The 16,705-nt window shown below is 37.2% G+C and overlaps 1 protein-coding gene across 1 annotated transcript; it reads right to left on the bottom strand.

Moving 5' to 3' along the window:
- Positions 1 to 6,595: 6,595 nt before the first annotated feature.
- On the bottom strand, positions 6,596 to 15,928 carry LOC145775582 (uncharacterized). The gene is made up of 12 exons (XM_082586889.1): positions 15,924 to 15,928; positions 15,568 to 15,771; positions 14,956 to 15,063; positions 14,318 to 14,386; positions 13,343 to 13,670; positions 12,489 to 12,755; positions 11,906 to 12,034; positions 11,193 to 11,357; positions 10,125 to 10,427; positions 8,527 to 8,873; positions 7,847 to 8,067; positions 6,596 to 6,907 (listed from the first exon to the last, which is right to left on the bottom strand). The coding sequence occupies exons 2-12, from the start codon at positions 15,702 to 15,704 to the stop codon at positions 6,624 to 6,626; spliced, it is 2,358 nt and encodes a 785-aa protein (XP_082443015.1). The 5' UTR covers positions 15,705 to 15,771; positions 15,924 to 15,928; the 3' UTR covers positions 6,596 to 6,623.
- Between the last annotated feature and the right edge of the window lie 777 nt (positions 15,929 to 16,705).

Below are 16,705 nucleotides of genomic sequence, written 5' to 3'. Positions count from 1 at the left end.
TGTACTAAAAATGAGACCAAAATCGCTTTTCAGATTTCAACAATCAGTAAATGTTTGACCTAGGCCCAAAAACCTTTCCCAAATCAAATTGAAAACTTTCTGACCGTCTGCACTTACTTTACTGTAAATTCTCTTCTGGTGAGCCTACAATGACCAGTGAAACATCACTAGAATTGGGAAGTAATACTCTAGCGCCATGTGACAAATAAAAGTTCAAAAAAGCAACCGCTAGATAGAAATAGTAAGTTTTGCAGTTTGGGAAATTTTGAAATTGCGCAAGACAACTATGCTTTTGGCACATCGGGTTTGATCTGGTCATGGAAAAGGGAAGGAAGTGTAATGAAAAGTAGCCTTTGCCTAGGATGCAGATATAATTCAGATATAGGCTATGCATTGGAGAATGTAGAAACTTATTTAAACATGTAGGCTATATTATACAGGCTAATGTGGGGGTGTTCAGAACCGGAAGCAAATTTATAAATGTCTGAATAGGCTATTGCAAGCTGGTGTAAATTCGTTGGCAAGAGAGGTAGGCGAGTGGATACTGGTTAGCTTTTTTTAATTTAGCATGCAAGACCTGACTTCACATCTATGGTTGTTTAAACCTGATAGAGTTAGTTAGTTTGATAGAGTTTCAGTCCCGCAGAGCGAATCAAGATATATGAAGATCTTTTCAGTGTTGTTTTCGTGTTTCTTCTGCTGTGTTGTAGATTTTAATTTGATTAATAAATTAGTGTGTTCCCAAGTCTTTAAAATTGTTTGGATTGATATTTCTGCACTAAATAAATAAGAATTATGAAAATTGCGGATCCCGTGGTAATTTATATTGTCCTATGGACCAACATCGTTTTTGGGATCCATTACGCCAAGGTTTGGTGTTTTGTTTTTAGATGAAACTATCTGAAAATAATCAGTAGGTATGCAAGAGCTAACCATGTCAAATAAACATGCAATTGAAAGATTTGTAGTAGGCTATCCATGAATTTCCCAAATTGTGCAATTACGCATTAGGGATTTTTCCGTAAACCGCCAAATTCTTGCTCTCAATCACGATTTTCGTCGGTGTATTTAACGTTGTTGCAGTTTTCAGCTGAAATTAAGTTTTTGTAAAGTAGATGCAAGTAGCTAGAAGTGATTACCACCAAAAATATATATATATTCAGAATTAAAGAGTGGGTGAAGAAAAATATTTCGTGTTTATGAAAACAAAATTCGTGGTTAAGGAAATCACTAATACTGTAAAATGGTGCTGTCCGGTGACATAGCAGAAGGATAAGATCATGTTTTCTTTGGCATTTTTCGGATTACTGCATTTTACTGTTTTACTGCATTTTCTGAGTAAATTTCGGGCCCCCTAATTTGCGGGCACTGTGCGATCGCACGATTCGCACACCCCAAAAACCGGCACTGGTCGATGTAGGCTAACTGTTAATTTTACCTACCGTGCTTCGTTTACTGTTTCTCTTTAACTATTGAAAATAAGAATATCAAGTCACTGTAGGCTATGTTTTAAACTTAATGATGTCATACCTTGTTGAATTAACTTTTTGACCAGGGGTGTTCAAATGATTTCTGCCATGATCGACCACAGCCAAACCTGACAAAATGATGATCTACTAAATATGAATACCGTAGTAAACATATTGGACATGCTTTAATTTTTATGGTGTTTTATTTAAGTAAATGTACCCTACAACATATCAATAACTTTGTAAAAGTCAAAAGTGAAGTGTGCTACAGCTGTAGGATTGTTTCAGTGAAAAAAATGATGAGTTGGTTTGGATCTCACATTAGCATCAATACGGGGATTTCTGTCACTTACTGATATCTTCAAAAGCTTATGAAGATGAGCGTTTGTGAGTCTCGTTCTGTGCTTGTTTTTTTTTTTTATAAAATTCTTTGATGAAAACAACGACTCACAAAGGTACGTAGAAGCGAAGCAAGTAAGGACCCTTCTAGCCAGCCTGGTTATAACCAGGGGCGGATCTACCGGGTGGGCCTGATCGGTACAGGCCCACCCAGATTGACAGTGGACCCGCACCCAAAATCAGATTCATGAAAAAAAAAAAATATTTAGTGTTTAACACTAGAACAACCAAGTGGCACTGAGTTGTCTGTGGCATCACTATTTCACAGCATGATACCATTTTAACATTTGCACCACTATACCGCTTTAATTTTTGTATTCTGGCCCGCCGTGGCATTATTGGTTAAAGCCCACCAAGATAATTCCTAGGCCCACCCATAAATTACGTTCTGAATCCGCCACTGATGGTTATAACTGGGTAGCCTATAGGCTACCTTTCCAAGGTCGAGTGATAACCGAGTGATAACCAAAACACATTTGGGTCTGCGATACAAATCTCATCTCTTTTAAGCTTACACAGTTCAACCTGCATTTTAGACACCAGCAATGCATATTCAGTTGAAAGTTGGGTTTTTCAAGTGCCATCATCATCAGCAAACAGTGGATAAGAGATTAGCTCTATAACTAAACTGATAAACATGGCAATAAACATGTGAGGGCATAAATCGACAAGTCTTTGAATGCAGGATGCTGAAGCACACCAAACCAAAATGCTTCACTGTCATCCACTGATATCCCATTTTTTCCGTTGAGTTCATTCATCTTTTCTTCAATACGTAAAACAGTGCTTTTAAACGTTTTTTTGTACATTTTACATTTTTCTGAGACAAGGCTACTACAATTTTACCAACTACTCACTTTACTGATTTTTCTTGTGATATGGACAACTGAAGGGTCATCACAAAATTAAAAAAATTGATAGAACTGTAAAAAAGTTTTCTTTGCTTTTACATAAATGCATTCTTATCAAATAAATTGCTAGATTTTGCTTGAAATTTTGGATGCCAAAACATCGGCAGAACCTTACTGCAGCAGTGTGAGTGTGACGTTACCTACCGTTACCGCTGTAGCGTGAAGTTTACCACTGCACTGTCATCATGACTTGAATAGTATGAAATATAAACATGATATCACTTTTTTTCATGCATTTACGTTGGCAATACACACTTTGTACACATGTAGACGGGTCACATAGGCCTACGTTGCACCTTGGATCTCCGAATATATGGCGGTAAACCTCATACTGCAGTAACACTATTGTCATAATGTTATGATCCTTCAGTTGTCCTTGCCCACCTTTTCTTTAAGTGAGCAATCTCTACTTCTACCATTCCTAGTTTTATCCCAAATGCACATACGCATGTTCTGCAAATGAAAAACTACCGTTAAATTAACGTAACACCAGTGACTTAGCACTAAACTGTTTACTTGGCTGCAAGTGACGCTAATGTCAGTTTTTGTAAATGAGTTACTCCCTAGGAAAGAAGAAATTTACCAATCAGCAGTGGCGCCGCCAGACCTTCAACATTGGGGGGGCAAAATATTGACAGTGCAAGACAGTAGCATAGTCAAAAATTTTGAAAGGGGGGTGTTGACAGCCGTCGGGCGAAGCCCGATGGCGTGTTCGCCCAAGGCGACACTTAGCAGCTGGGGGGCCTCCCCCAGAAAATTTTGAAAAATTACTTTCAGTTTGGTGCATTCTGAGAGCATTTTCAACAAAATTGTGGGTATAAATATTTCTGTAAAATGGTGCTGTCCGGTGGCATAGCAAAAGGATAAGATCATGTTTTCTTCGGCATTTTTCGGAAATAATGCTAAGTCTCTATGTTTTCTTGTTGCTAATTCCTGACTGAGATGTTTGAATGTTTTGTATTGGCAAAACTCGCTCTTTTAATGCAGTTTTGTTTAAAATTAGGCAAACTTTGTTTTAGAGACATAGGTTGATTGCTTTTTTTGCGAGATTATTACAGTTTTATTATTTATCAATTTTCTCCTTGGTTGATTCAAAAAACGATCTTATTCCGGTAAGTCACTAACTTTTATGCTCTGAAGTCAACCCAAAGTTTAGAAAACGTAACGTCATAGAGGTCATACATCTTGATGAGTGTCAAACAAAAAGCTTTGAGACAATGAAGTTACTTTAGGCTATTTCTGATATATTCAAGTTTTGTATAACGAATAGCTGTTTAGATGTTAATCTAGATCGAACAAGCGATCTCAGCAGTTGCAGATGGCTTGCATCCTTGCACAGTTTGACGTGAAATTACATCATAGGCTAAAACTTTTCTTGTAAACAATGTATTAACATCCGTAAATTCAATTTGAAAGGTTGAAACCCCATATCCCCCTCCCTTGGCTACGCCACTGGTGCAAGACATGCAAGACAGTGGTATATTATTTAATTTCTCTTGTTTTCTACCAGGGCTGGAAAAAATGTTTAGCTTCCCGGGAATCTGTTTTTTTAGAGAAAAAATTTCCCGCGGCTTACAATCACGATAATGAGAACCTTATATTTTACTGATCTCCGGAGCTGACGTAAACCTTAAAAGTCTTGTCGACATATTCTTGATGCCCCCCTTATCGAAAATTGTTCTTTGTATTACCGCTTTGAAGGAGGATTACGACTATGAACAAAAGAATAAATTTTAAACTTACGACTCAGCTCTTCGGAGTTGAGTATCTGCTTTGTTTCTACTTTCTAGGCTATGTGTGATTGTGTAATATGGACCATCTTGAGTCTGATGCAAATAAATAAATAAAAAAATAAATTTTGAATGGAAAAGACATGACGTAATGTCTTCCAACCTTAGTTATATATTTTTTCATTACGTAACGTCTTGTAGGAATAAATTGAAAATCAGTATGATCACTCAAAATGAAAGCAATGGGACAACGAATCCTCACTAATCCAATCAATCAATGGTCTTGTTGCACTGAAGATGACAACCTTATATTTTACTGATCTCCGGAGCTGACGTAAACCTTAAGGCATAGATCTGTTGACTCAATGCAAACCCTTTGAAGGTTGGGAGGGGGGGGGCTGTCAATTCAACTTTTTTGTATCAACAGTTGTATCTTTAAAACCACTGAGGCTGCGATAGCGAGATTTTTTGACTTTTCCTAACTTTTATTCACCTCTATTGAGCTGAAATTTTGAGCGAATAAGGTTATAAATTGAAAGATATGAGGCATTTCTCAGCACATCCTCTAAAATATTTCATATTCTATTGTGAAACATTTTCCCACCAGCTGGATGAAAGTAATTAATTTGGCCCATGTCTCGTTAATCCTAACTGTTTCACAGCGTGAAGGGCATTGGCTGTATGTAAAATAATGTAAAAAAAATTAATTTCAACATTACTATGCACGTTCTTCATTACTCTACCAAAAAATAATGTATAAACTCACGCTACAAATTACACTCAAAAGTGACCTCAACATTTCAACGTATATGAGCAGTTCTAAAATTCACATAGTTTTAATTTTCGGATAGGTTATGCTCAGCGTGAATAATTTTACAAAGTGAATCCCAAATTTTGAAACCGTGCCAAAATGACAGAGATATGACTCCTAAAGCATAAGAAGAATTGACAGCCCCCCCCCCCCCAAACTGAGCAAGACTCAGGAGCCCAACCTTCTAAGGGTTAAAAGTCATGTCGACTTATTCTTGATGCCCCCCTTATCGAAAATTGTTCTTTGTAGTACCGCTTTGAAGGTAGATTACGACTATGAACAAAAGAATAAATTTTAAACTTCATATTTGTATTGAAAATACATGACGTAATGTCTTCCAACCTTATCACATTTTTTTCATTACGGTACGTAATATTTACCACCACCAAACCACTTTTGACCATCGAATTTGTTAATTTATTATTCGGTAAAATGTTTAAATGATGTCACGTCATTACGCCGATTTGAGATATAATTTCATTCATGACGTCGTATGGATGAAAAACTTTTACAAGTTTTATACTCTGCTGAGATTAAAGAAGAAACATAAATGATAAATATTGGAGAAATTGAGTCTCCTTTACAACTTAAGAAGCGAACAACTCAAAACTGCTGAAACAAAACGTTTTGTTAAGTGAAAGAATCACTGCAAGCAACCAATGCCAAAATGCGCGCGGAAGAAGTCATGGGAGTGTGAGGTATCAAAAATTTAACAGGTTGTTATTTTTCTACATCAATGTGACGTTAGGTAAAACTTCAACAAGTCTATATCTTTGCTTCTGTAGAAAATCTTTTTATCTACTGTACAATTTAGTCATCAAGGTTCTCCATACTTTTTTTTAAAAAGAGAGCTTTTACCTCCCCCCCCCCCCCCCCCCCCCCATGCAACTTGAGTTGACTTACTTGAGGTTGGGATCCAAATACTAAAAAAAAATATTAATATGTATTAATAAAAAAAAAAAAAATGATGCCCAAACATTGGGGGGGCAGCTGCCCCGCCTGCCCCCCCCCTGCCGGCGCCACTGCCAATCAGTGTCGATGGCACAGGCCTAATTAGAGCTCACAGGGCCAAAAACAGTGGCAAAACACTTTTACTTTCCTGATGACAAAGTGTGAATCATAAAACATGATGCTTAACAGGAAATTTTGAATTTTTAGAACAATTTCCTATATTGCACTCCAGGACAGATGCCGATGCTCTTGCTCCCTCTGGTGGTTTCGTTTTTCTAGACAAATTTCAACGAGCCGGTTTAAAATACATTGCGTTGTCTTTGACAATAAGCTGAGCGTATTAGTAATCAATTCACAAAGGGAATTGAACAATCGACTTTTGTGATCTTCTCTTTCTCAAAGAAAATTTTTGTCTTGTGGCGCAACTTCGGCGAATTACAGAAATTCCTTTGTCAAAATAATCGGAGTAAAGCAGCGGGTTGAGAGCGCTGTTGATCGGCAACAAGACGATTGCTGAAACAACGTAAGCAACATCCGGGACACTAACGCCTCCAAAGTGAAAGAAAACCATGAACGACAGTGGAATCCAGCAACAAAAATCTGTGACCAGCAATCGAGCGATTTTCTTCTGCATTGCTGAAATAGACAAAATTAAAATTATCAAACAAACGAGAAACAAGTTAACGAGCGGTATTAGCGGACAAAAGTTGTCCTTTTTACATTGTTATGGCGTGAGAACAACACGTAGTTTACGGCCTTCATATTGAACGTTTTTCTTCTGGTGCTTGCAATTGAAACGTTTCGTGTGACAATTAGAAGAAACCTCACGCCAGGAACCGATTCATCTCCTATAGGCAAGATGGTTGTGGAAATTGGGCCTTTTTAGTTGTAGCTTTGTCTTCACCACTGTTTTTAGGTGGAGACAAAATTTTATTCCATGAAAAGTGACTCAATTGGAAATGAAATTCATCACAAAGAAATTTAATTCATAACTACTGTAAGATAATGTCGAGTTTAACGAAATATTTTTTTCAATGCGTTTGGTTGACCTTTCGTAAACCTGAACAGTGATCGACAAATCTTGAAAAACAAAGGATCACTCACACATTGTAAAATCTTACGTCACTCTCTGCGTTTCAACTGAGACTTTCAGGAGTTTTGATCCAAACGTAACATCAAACAGAATTACTTGGATTTGCAAGCAAAATCAAATAAGATTCTTCACTGGAAAACTTAGCTCGAAAAAAGGTTAATTTTGAAACGAAATATTTTGCTTCAAACAACCCCATGGTTGCTTGTTACGTTAAAAATACAATGTCAAAAATGCCTTTTACGTCAACGATTGTGCGCTTTGCCACGCTACGTTTTCCCTTAGCAATCGAGTTTTGTCATTACAAGCGATACTTTCCATGGTGGAAGTAACAACTAAACTAGTTTTGAATAAAAATGGAGACGACACAAAGTGGAGATGCCTCACCTCACAAATAAACCAGATGTATGTTTGGAAGCACACAAAGGGAATCAACAAAGACCTGAAATGAAGGAAGTAAGAACTACTTAGCTAATTAGCCTTACTTTGTATTTGATTTTTGTTCCTCTTCTGACTACTTCCCGAAGCCAGTCGCTGAAGATGTTTAGTTTGCCTTCTTGCGTTGATCAAGATGAAAATGTAAGCTCCGGCCACGAACATGAAAGCAAGACAGTTAAAAGCTGTTGTCGCCAGTGAAAAGCCCCACGCCCTGTCTTGCTTTGTGACAAACAACCGAGGAATACAAACGCTATTGGCACTGTAATACCTAGACAAAGCAAAATTATTAGCACAAAAGGCCAATGGTAGTTGTATGCAGTCTGGGCTACCTGGCCGACTTAACAGGTTTATGCAAAACACAAAAGTAAGCTAAACGTCACTACCAGTATGCCAAATTGCATTGAACATTTCTTTTCCTGTATTTAGAAACATCTCCAGGCACTCCTCAACCCATTAGCCTACTATGCGCCGTTAATGGTCCATGGCTTTGAATGTGGATAAAAATAGCTTAGTAGCCTACTAAAGAGAAAACTCTTTGCACAATGCCGTTTTAGAAATACCTTTGGCCAATACATAAAAATGCAAAATAAAAAGAGAAAGTTTCAGCGGTTGCTCTCCACGTTATGTTATAAAAGTTAATTTTATTGCAATGTAACCCTGTCTGTCTTCTTTTCAAAATGTTACCGTATATATAAAAAAAAATAAACACAGCACAGAAATACTTTACCCGAGATAGTTGGAAACGTTCAATACATCACGTTGGTGAACCTGCTTCAAAGAATTTCTCAAACTATGCCATGATTTTGCCATCTGTATTTTTGGCAGCACTTGCATTGATGCGTTTGCGTGCTTTGTGTCAAAAACCGTCATCTGTTCCGCCCACAATTTAGCCGAATCAAACTTCACTGTGGCATTTCGAAAGAAAGGATTTCCAACAACGACGGCCTTGTTAGTGAAGATGTACTGCAGGTTCATTGCGAACGGAATGAATGCAACTGCGAACGATACGCACCAGATGCCAACTAACAGAAGCACAACCTTGTGCAATGCTGGTCTATTTATTGCTTGCATCGGCTGAAAAAATATGCTAAAGCTAAACAAATATATCCTTTAGTAAATAAGGTAGATCAAACACAACACAAGTGGGTCATTTCATATTAGTGCTCCAGAGCATCAGTGGTGTACGCAGAATAATTTTCTAGGAATAATTTATAGTAAAATTTTGCTTTTTTTTGCGACATCATTGATCAAAAAACTTCATTTTTTTAGAGTACTGTAGTCTACACAAAAAGTGATCTTGATCTTCAAGACCACGTTGTTTTGGTGATCTGATCTTGATCTTTAAAATCACATATTCTTGGTGATCTTGATCTTCAATGCAACGGTTTACAGCAGCCTATTGCAAGTGTATGATGTAGCAAAGTAGGCTGTAATACTAAAAGCGGAGAAAAAAATTAAAAAGAGATTGGGAAAAAGAAAAATGTTGAACTATAGGGCTCAGTTGTTGTTATTTCATGCTTTACATCTAAATCAGAGGTCAGCAAACTGCGGCCCGCGGGCCAAAACCGGCCCGCGAGCTGATTTCATCCGGCCCGCCACGTGCTGCGGAAATAACAGATGCACTACAACTGTCAAGGAAAAAAGAGAAAAAGTTTTTTGTTAAAATTGTTCGTTCTTATAGTTCATTGTTGTATGTTGAATTTGTACGCTTTTCCACCAGGCAGCCTACATGTTGGTCTTCTGTTTTTATCATTAGGCTACCACAAATGGGGACAGCCTAGGCCAAATTTGAAAAGATGTAATTTTTTTCAAGAGCACGATGCCCTGTAGTGTATTACTGCAGGGGATAACTTTTCCAGCAACCTTTCAATTTTCATCACAACTTTGCTATCTCACCGCTGACTTTGTTATTTATTGTGCTCAATTCAAGTCAATGGAGATTCTAAATAGTTGTATATCTTTTCGCAATTTGCATCCGGCCCGCAGCTGTTAATCTTGCAGCAATCCGGCCCTCAGAGAAAAAAGTTTGGTGACCCCTGAAAACCATACGTATTTATTCTTAAATTTAATCTGAGCAGCATAACAGTGCTTACAAACACTTTGACAAGTCGTGAAATTACGATTGTAGGTGTGCTTACTACGATTGCTCAATGTTTGCATCAGTTTGAAAAAGTCAATTTTCAGAGCTGTTTACATTTCCAATAATTGTCTTTGCCATTTCTTTCATGTTGCTGCTACATTAGATAAGGTATGAGATTTATAGCTTTCATTGCCACAAGTGAGAGTTGAATTGTGTGGTGTAGGCTATTATTAGCTATAACTTACCCGATAAACAGCGTACAGACGGAAAAGTGTCATAGCAACTAACGACATAACAGAAGTTTCACTTGAAATCACAACTAACACCCCCATGAAGTTGCAAGCAAAACTGGATACCCAACTCAGACTGTGCAAGCAATATTCTCCAGAAAATATCAATCCAGTTATTCCCAAGACAATAAGGTACACTCCCATGAGGCTGTCAGCCAATGCCAAGTTTAAAATCAACATATGGTTTGTTCGAAGCGGGGCCGAGTCTGACTTTCTCAATATTTCTCGCAAGCTTTTCACTTCTCCAATTACTACAATCTACACATCAAGGAAATTAGTTTGAAATCGTGATCGGGTAACAAGGTAACTTTAGTGATTAGTTTAGTGTTGGGGTTCCGAACCTTATCATTTCTAAGTTCACTCCAACACTATATAACAAAAGAAATAAATTAAAATTTAATAAAAATACTGCAAAAACAAGCTCAACCATCACATTAACTGCATTATGTAATAACTAATTAATGTACTATCATGTTTATTGTGTGTTGTATTTGTATCATTTTATCATTCTAACTAGAGGTTACTGTATAAACAAGTTTTTTAATTAAAATGACGTTTCTTAATTTTTTCAAAAGGTTGAAAAAAATAGAGGGGCCATTGATTTTTCAAAATTTTTAAAGGGGGCCACGGTGTCAAAAAGGTTGAGAACCCCTGTTTAGTGATATCAAACTAAAGTTTAGTCTGTCGTCTGCATAGGCGAGTGGTGAGAGCTCTGGTTCGATACCGTTCAAGAGCATGTGGCCGTATCTTTGGCAAGACAATAAAGTTCGTGCCTGAAGGTAGAAGCTTTCCTTCACGTCCATTTGATCTAAATTCAAACATTTCAACTACCTGGCGTAGGCCTGATAACAACAAAAATCCGGCAGTAAATAATAATGTATAGTATTGTGTAAAGAAACATATCTAACAATTTCATTGCAATTGTATCATCCTAAGTATGTTATATTGTTCAATTTTACTAAAAGCATATACCTTTAAACAATTTTTTTTTTAAGTTATAGTTATACTGAATTAGTGTTTTACTGTGTTTCCGATCAATGAAAGCAGCCCCATGATCCACACGATGGCGCGCAAGATCGGATTTTTAATAAGTTCATATCTTGATGAAAAAGCATCTTCATTTCCGCTGTCGGACTTTGTTGGACATTCATCGCTGAGATCACTGCAATCACTGCGCCCATCAAATATCTGTAAATTATGCAACAGACAGAGCACATTGAATGGTTATGACGATCCTGCAACTACTCGAACGTTTTTATTTATTGTTCAAAGATGTTTTTCTTCGTTAAATGACGCCACCTTGATGTCATCAAACCATCGTGATGTAGGCCTACGTAACGTAGCTGTCAGGTATAATATGAGGTGTGGCTTTATTATCTAACTACTAACCCCACTTGAGGAACAGTGGGTTGTGCAGTAGCAAGCTATTATAACGCAGTTTGATAAATTGTATTTGTATGTATACGTCATACATCATAATTTTTGCTGCCATACTTTAAAACAAACTTGAAACTGATAAAAGAATGAAATCCTTTATTGCAGCACCAGATGATTTAAAGTTTAAACTAAACGTTTCTCGGTCTGGGCCACTTTTACGACTTCACCACGCCTCTCAAAAGTGGTCGTTGTGCTTTCTCATTAAGCAACTGAAACTTTTTCTTAAACTTAGTGACCTGTTTATTAATATCAACGTATTACTATTGAAAATAAATAAAAGTGACAATTCATCGACCTACCTGATGTTTTGGAACAAACAGCGGATTTCCACTTTCACAAAAAAATCTTCCATCATCGCATTTGAGTTCGTCGGCATTGTTATCACAATTGATATAAAAGTCACACTTATATTCCAGGGGAATAGATACCTACATGCAATGCATACATCAAGTAATTGTTACGTTTGACACGTCATAAGCTAACGTTTAATCTGCCGTTTAATATCCCAGCAAACATCACAGTATTGGCCAGTATCGGCCCAATACTGTGATGTTTGCAGGGATGCGAAAGTAACAAAAATGACACAAAATGTTCCAGATTTTCAGCAGTGGAGTGAGACCAGATAGACATTGAAATTGAAACAAAGGCATTGAAACGACCTTTATTTCGTTTGGATAGTTACAGTTTCAAGCAATGAATGATCTGCGGCTTGTCTGTTTATGGCCAGCCACGAAAATGCAAGCGATTGGAAGGCTCATTGCAACATTCCGTTCAGGAATGCTTGAGAAACAATAGTTAAACAAGTTCTACCCAAAACGATGTTGTTGCTCTTTAATTTGTCCACTCCTAATTTCGATTACTGTACGCATTTTTCTTACCAACCTTTGAACCATTCAATGATGGACAGAAAAACCTGTTCGGACAAAGAACTTCTGTTTCTTCTGATGCTTCTTTACAATCAATTGTTCCGTCACATTTCTGAGTGTCAGAAATACTGACATGTTGATCATCACCAGTGTTGCAGTAGTGTCTGCCAGTGCAATTAACTTCATCATGATCTTGTGGGATATCCAAAAAGGACCTTTCAGTATGTGCATAATCAAAACAGTCAATGATCCCATCACAGGGCCTTGCGGGAATTCGACCATGCTATAAATAAGAACGGTTTTTGTTTACTGTAATTAATATCGAAATTACATGACTTTTTGACGGAAATTGAATTTTCTTTTGCGCATAAAAGCCTTAACCATTCATCAAACATGTTGTATTTCTTTGTGTAATAAAAAATGTTAAACCCGTTGAAGTTATTTTGTTTTGTATGTCTGTGGTACAACAAAGCGAACTCTCTACCAAAGCTTTATATGTAGCCTAATCATTTCTAGAAATTTGATAAGTACTGTACAATGTACATGCATTAAGTTGTGTATTAACATTCAATTTCTTGCACTTTTTAAATATATGCATCCACGACAGTATTTGTGTTGAGTGGACCAAACGCAAAAAAGTTTGCCCACCACTAGTTCAGATAGCCTACTGTAGCTGACTGCATTCGTATTCGTATTACGTGCATTCGTTAAACGTTGAAGTTGTCAGTACAGGCTACAATGCAATTGTTTGATATGACATAGGCTACATTTCAGCTGTTTTAACCAAATGAGATGTATTTTCACAAATCTTTGTGACTCAATATTCAAAGCAAGTCTATTTTAGTCAGCAAGTAGTTTGATGATACTTACACAATAGCCCACGTTCTCTTTGGTTGATCCATATACAAAGCCGACAGGGTTGTGATTATAGTTTTGAGGCCTCAAAAAGAAAAAGGGTGGTTCACCCGTTGTAGCAGAAGGTGTGCAGTGAAACGTTGACAGATCGCCACAGCTCGCTTCACATTCGTCGGCAGGGTAACCTCTTCCGTTTGGCCAAAGAAGATTTCGAGTTGAAAATCTTGTGTGATGGAATCTCTGTGCCGGCGGACAATCCGCATTATCATCACACGTTGCACCAAATATGTTAGGTTGGTATGCATCTTTTGCAAAGCATTCAGTAGCAAGTGTCTGAGGACATCTGCAGTAAGGGATCACTTTAAGTATTTTAATAGCCTATACAGACAAGATTTTAAGATAAATATCACTATTTTTCCACAGCATCGAAAAACTGAACAAGCATTCAGTTGCAGTCATTCATAATGCTTGTCAAAATCTAATTTTCAATCTTCCAATTTCTTCATCTAAACTTTGATGCCTCACTTGTTCAAGGTTTGATGACAAAGATATGAGAAATGAGAGTTACTGGGATTTAAAAAATTGAGATCTTGTTATATGGTTTTGAAAACAAGCATGACAAGCTTTTGTGTAAAGTACCAGAGTAAGTACTAAGGTAAAAAGGACTAGCCTTATCTTTAACTCGCTGAATCTGCTCCCTGAAATTGTTTATAACTTTTGCTTGCTCTGTAAAACAATATTGTATTGATTTTTTCTCAAATTTATTGCAAGTGCCGGTGTCTCTAAATCCGTTGTTGGCCCTGTTGCAACTGTCCTCTACATCTTGGCAAACAAAAATAAAATATAAATTTCTTGACCGATACTACACAGTGAGTTCATTCTGCTTTCTTTTAAATATTCAACCTTACGATTTCATATTTATAAGAAGCAGTAAGTAAATATCATTTAAAACATTTGCAAAAACAAATAAAGTTAATATTTAAAATTTACCGGCATTTTTCTCCCGGATTGAACGACGTCCCGTATTTACATTGCAACGTTGCTCCACAATACGAAGAACTAAAAAAGCATTAAATCGTGTGTCAAGCTGACAGACAGAAGATGTCAAAGCAATGTTTTATTATTGATCTTGCAACAGTAACAAAACGTTGAATTATCGTGTGCGCAACTTACATTTACAAGAAAGCACTTGGTACTCGTTGTAAAGTAATGTGACTATAAAGTTGTTATTTCGGGCAAAGATTGTTGCAATTATTAATAAAAACATTAAATCTAATTTGTAAATTGCCAAATAATAGGATCACTAGAATGAATTTGAAGCAACACCATGAAACAAAATTACTCATTACTTATTATTATGTTAAAGTATTGCTTTCTCATATGTTTTGTAGTAAGTTACCATGTATTTTAGTCAAACACCAAGCCTAAAGCCAAAGATACCTTATAGGATTCTTATTTTGAAACCTCCATATGTTTATCCCAACTGCTTAGCCTACATACGGTTTACTATTCAAAACAAATCTTCAAAAATTCCCACTAAATGTCTTCCGTGAGCATGACAGCATACCAAGAAATAAACGCTATATCTTGTCAGTAGGCTATAACTTCAAAATAAATAATTCACATACTGTTCATCCATGTTATTGTAGCAATCACCGACTGAATCACAAACTGAAGATCGATCGATGCATTTCCCATCTCCACAGTGGACTTGGCCCATCACACATGGATTTGGTCTTTCAGAGTCATGCAAGCAAATAACATAATTGAACGGTCTACAAAACATTACTTATTGATGAAATAGTGCAGGATTACGATAACAATTGATGCGATAACAAGTCAATCATATTCTGGTTTGAAATTTATCCTCTTCACATTGCTTCAACGTCTAAAGACGTTTTTCTTAAACTGGGGTATGGTTCTGGTAGGCCAAATCTAAACAAGTGCGATCCCAGTCTTGACCAAGCAAATAATTTTTAGACAAGACCAAGTAAACGTGAGCGTCTTCGTTCAAACAGTCCCACTTTGTAAACTGTTCCTTTTGGTGAATTCAAAATTTAGATGCATAGACAACTTAGCAACTGGGAACGAAAACTTCCAATCGGTAACCTCCGTAGCATAAACGCTTCCGCAACGAGTTAGTTTATTTTCAGTTTTGACTTTTTTTAATCGCAGCTCCATACAATAGTGAACTCACATTTGCGAAAATGGTCGTAAATCCCATAGAAAAGTAAACTCACTTCTGCAAAGATGGTGGTTTGTTGTTCATTTTTATGCTGAAGCATAAGTTAGGTATGTCGCCTTCACAAAGACACTCATCCGACAAATCCGAACAGTCAAATCTTTTGTCGCAAACTCTGTTCCGTGGAATGACCATGGAGCCATCGAGACATTCAAAGCAACGTGATTCGTCGAAATTAGTTGAGGGAAGGAACCGAATGTCTCTGAAAAAAAAGACCTGATAAAACTTAAAGCAGTGGTTCTTAAACTGGGGGGTGTGAAGATCCTCCAAAGGAGGCACGAAAGTGGAAGGCTGTTGCACTAGTATGTTACTGTATTGTAAAAGTGGTAAACAGAAATGTTTGTAACACCTTACCTTGAGTCACGACTATTGATCGGTAACGTGACCTAGTTCTGACTAGTTTCCATCACTTATTCTTGCGGTTGTTATTTAGTCTTTTGTTCGATAACAATTACTGTTTGTGACTTATCTGACAGACTCAACGATATTACTTGTTTGACTCAACGATATTACTTGTTTGTAAAAGTGGCTTTTCTGCTCTTGCAAGTATAAAGGCAGCAGCACAGAACAAACTTAACCATGAACCTGACATGCGATGTGCATTATCTTCCACTAAGCTCCGAATCAAAGTGCTGGCTTTGAGAAAGCATCTAAATCAGTGGTTCCCAAGCTGGGGTCCGCGAACCCCTTGGGGGTCCGTGAGAAAGCATTTGGGGGTCCGTGATTACCTTGATGAATTTTGGAAAAAAAAACGAAAAGCGATCTTTTTACTTTCATTTCTCTCATTAAACTTGCTTACGTTCACTTTAATATTCAAATAGGCTACTGCTGACATTTCTTGAACAATTCCTTCATTTTCTTATTTGAGCAACTGTTTAACCCAAGGATGTCCAACCTGCGGGCCACAGTGCGGCCCGCCTGAGATTTTTGTGCGGCCCGCTAATCATTTTCACTTCAAGTAGTATTTTGAACTTTGAATCTTAGCTTAATTAAAATGTACCAGTCAGTTTTTAGGGGCGTAGTAATAGTATGGTATGGGAGCAACTGGATTATACATAAGTCCGATGGCTCAGCAGAGCAGCCACCTTAAAAGATTTCGATTATTGTTACCCGAAACAAAACAGTTCATGGAGAAA

This window comes from Aplidium turbinatum, chromosome 8 (genome assembly GCF_918807975.1).
Source record: "Aplidium turbinatum chromosome 8, kaAplTurb1.1, whole genome shotgun sequence".
NCBI lineage: Eukaryota > Metazoa > Chordata > Ascidiacea > Aplousobranchia > Polyclinidae > Aplidium > Aplidium turbinatum.
This window is presented reverse-complemented; position numbering and strand designations above follow the sequence as displayed.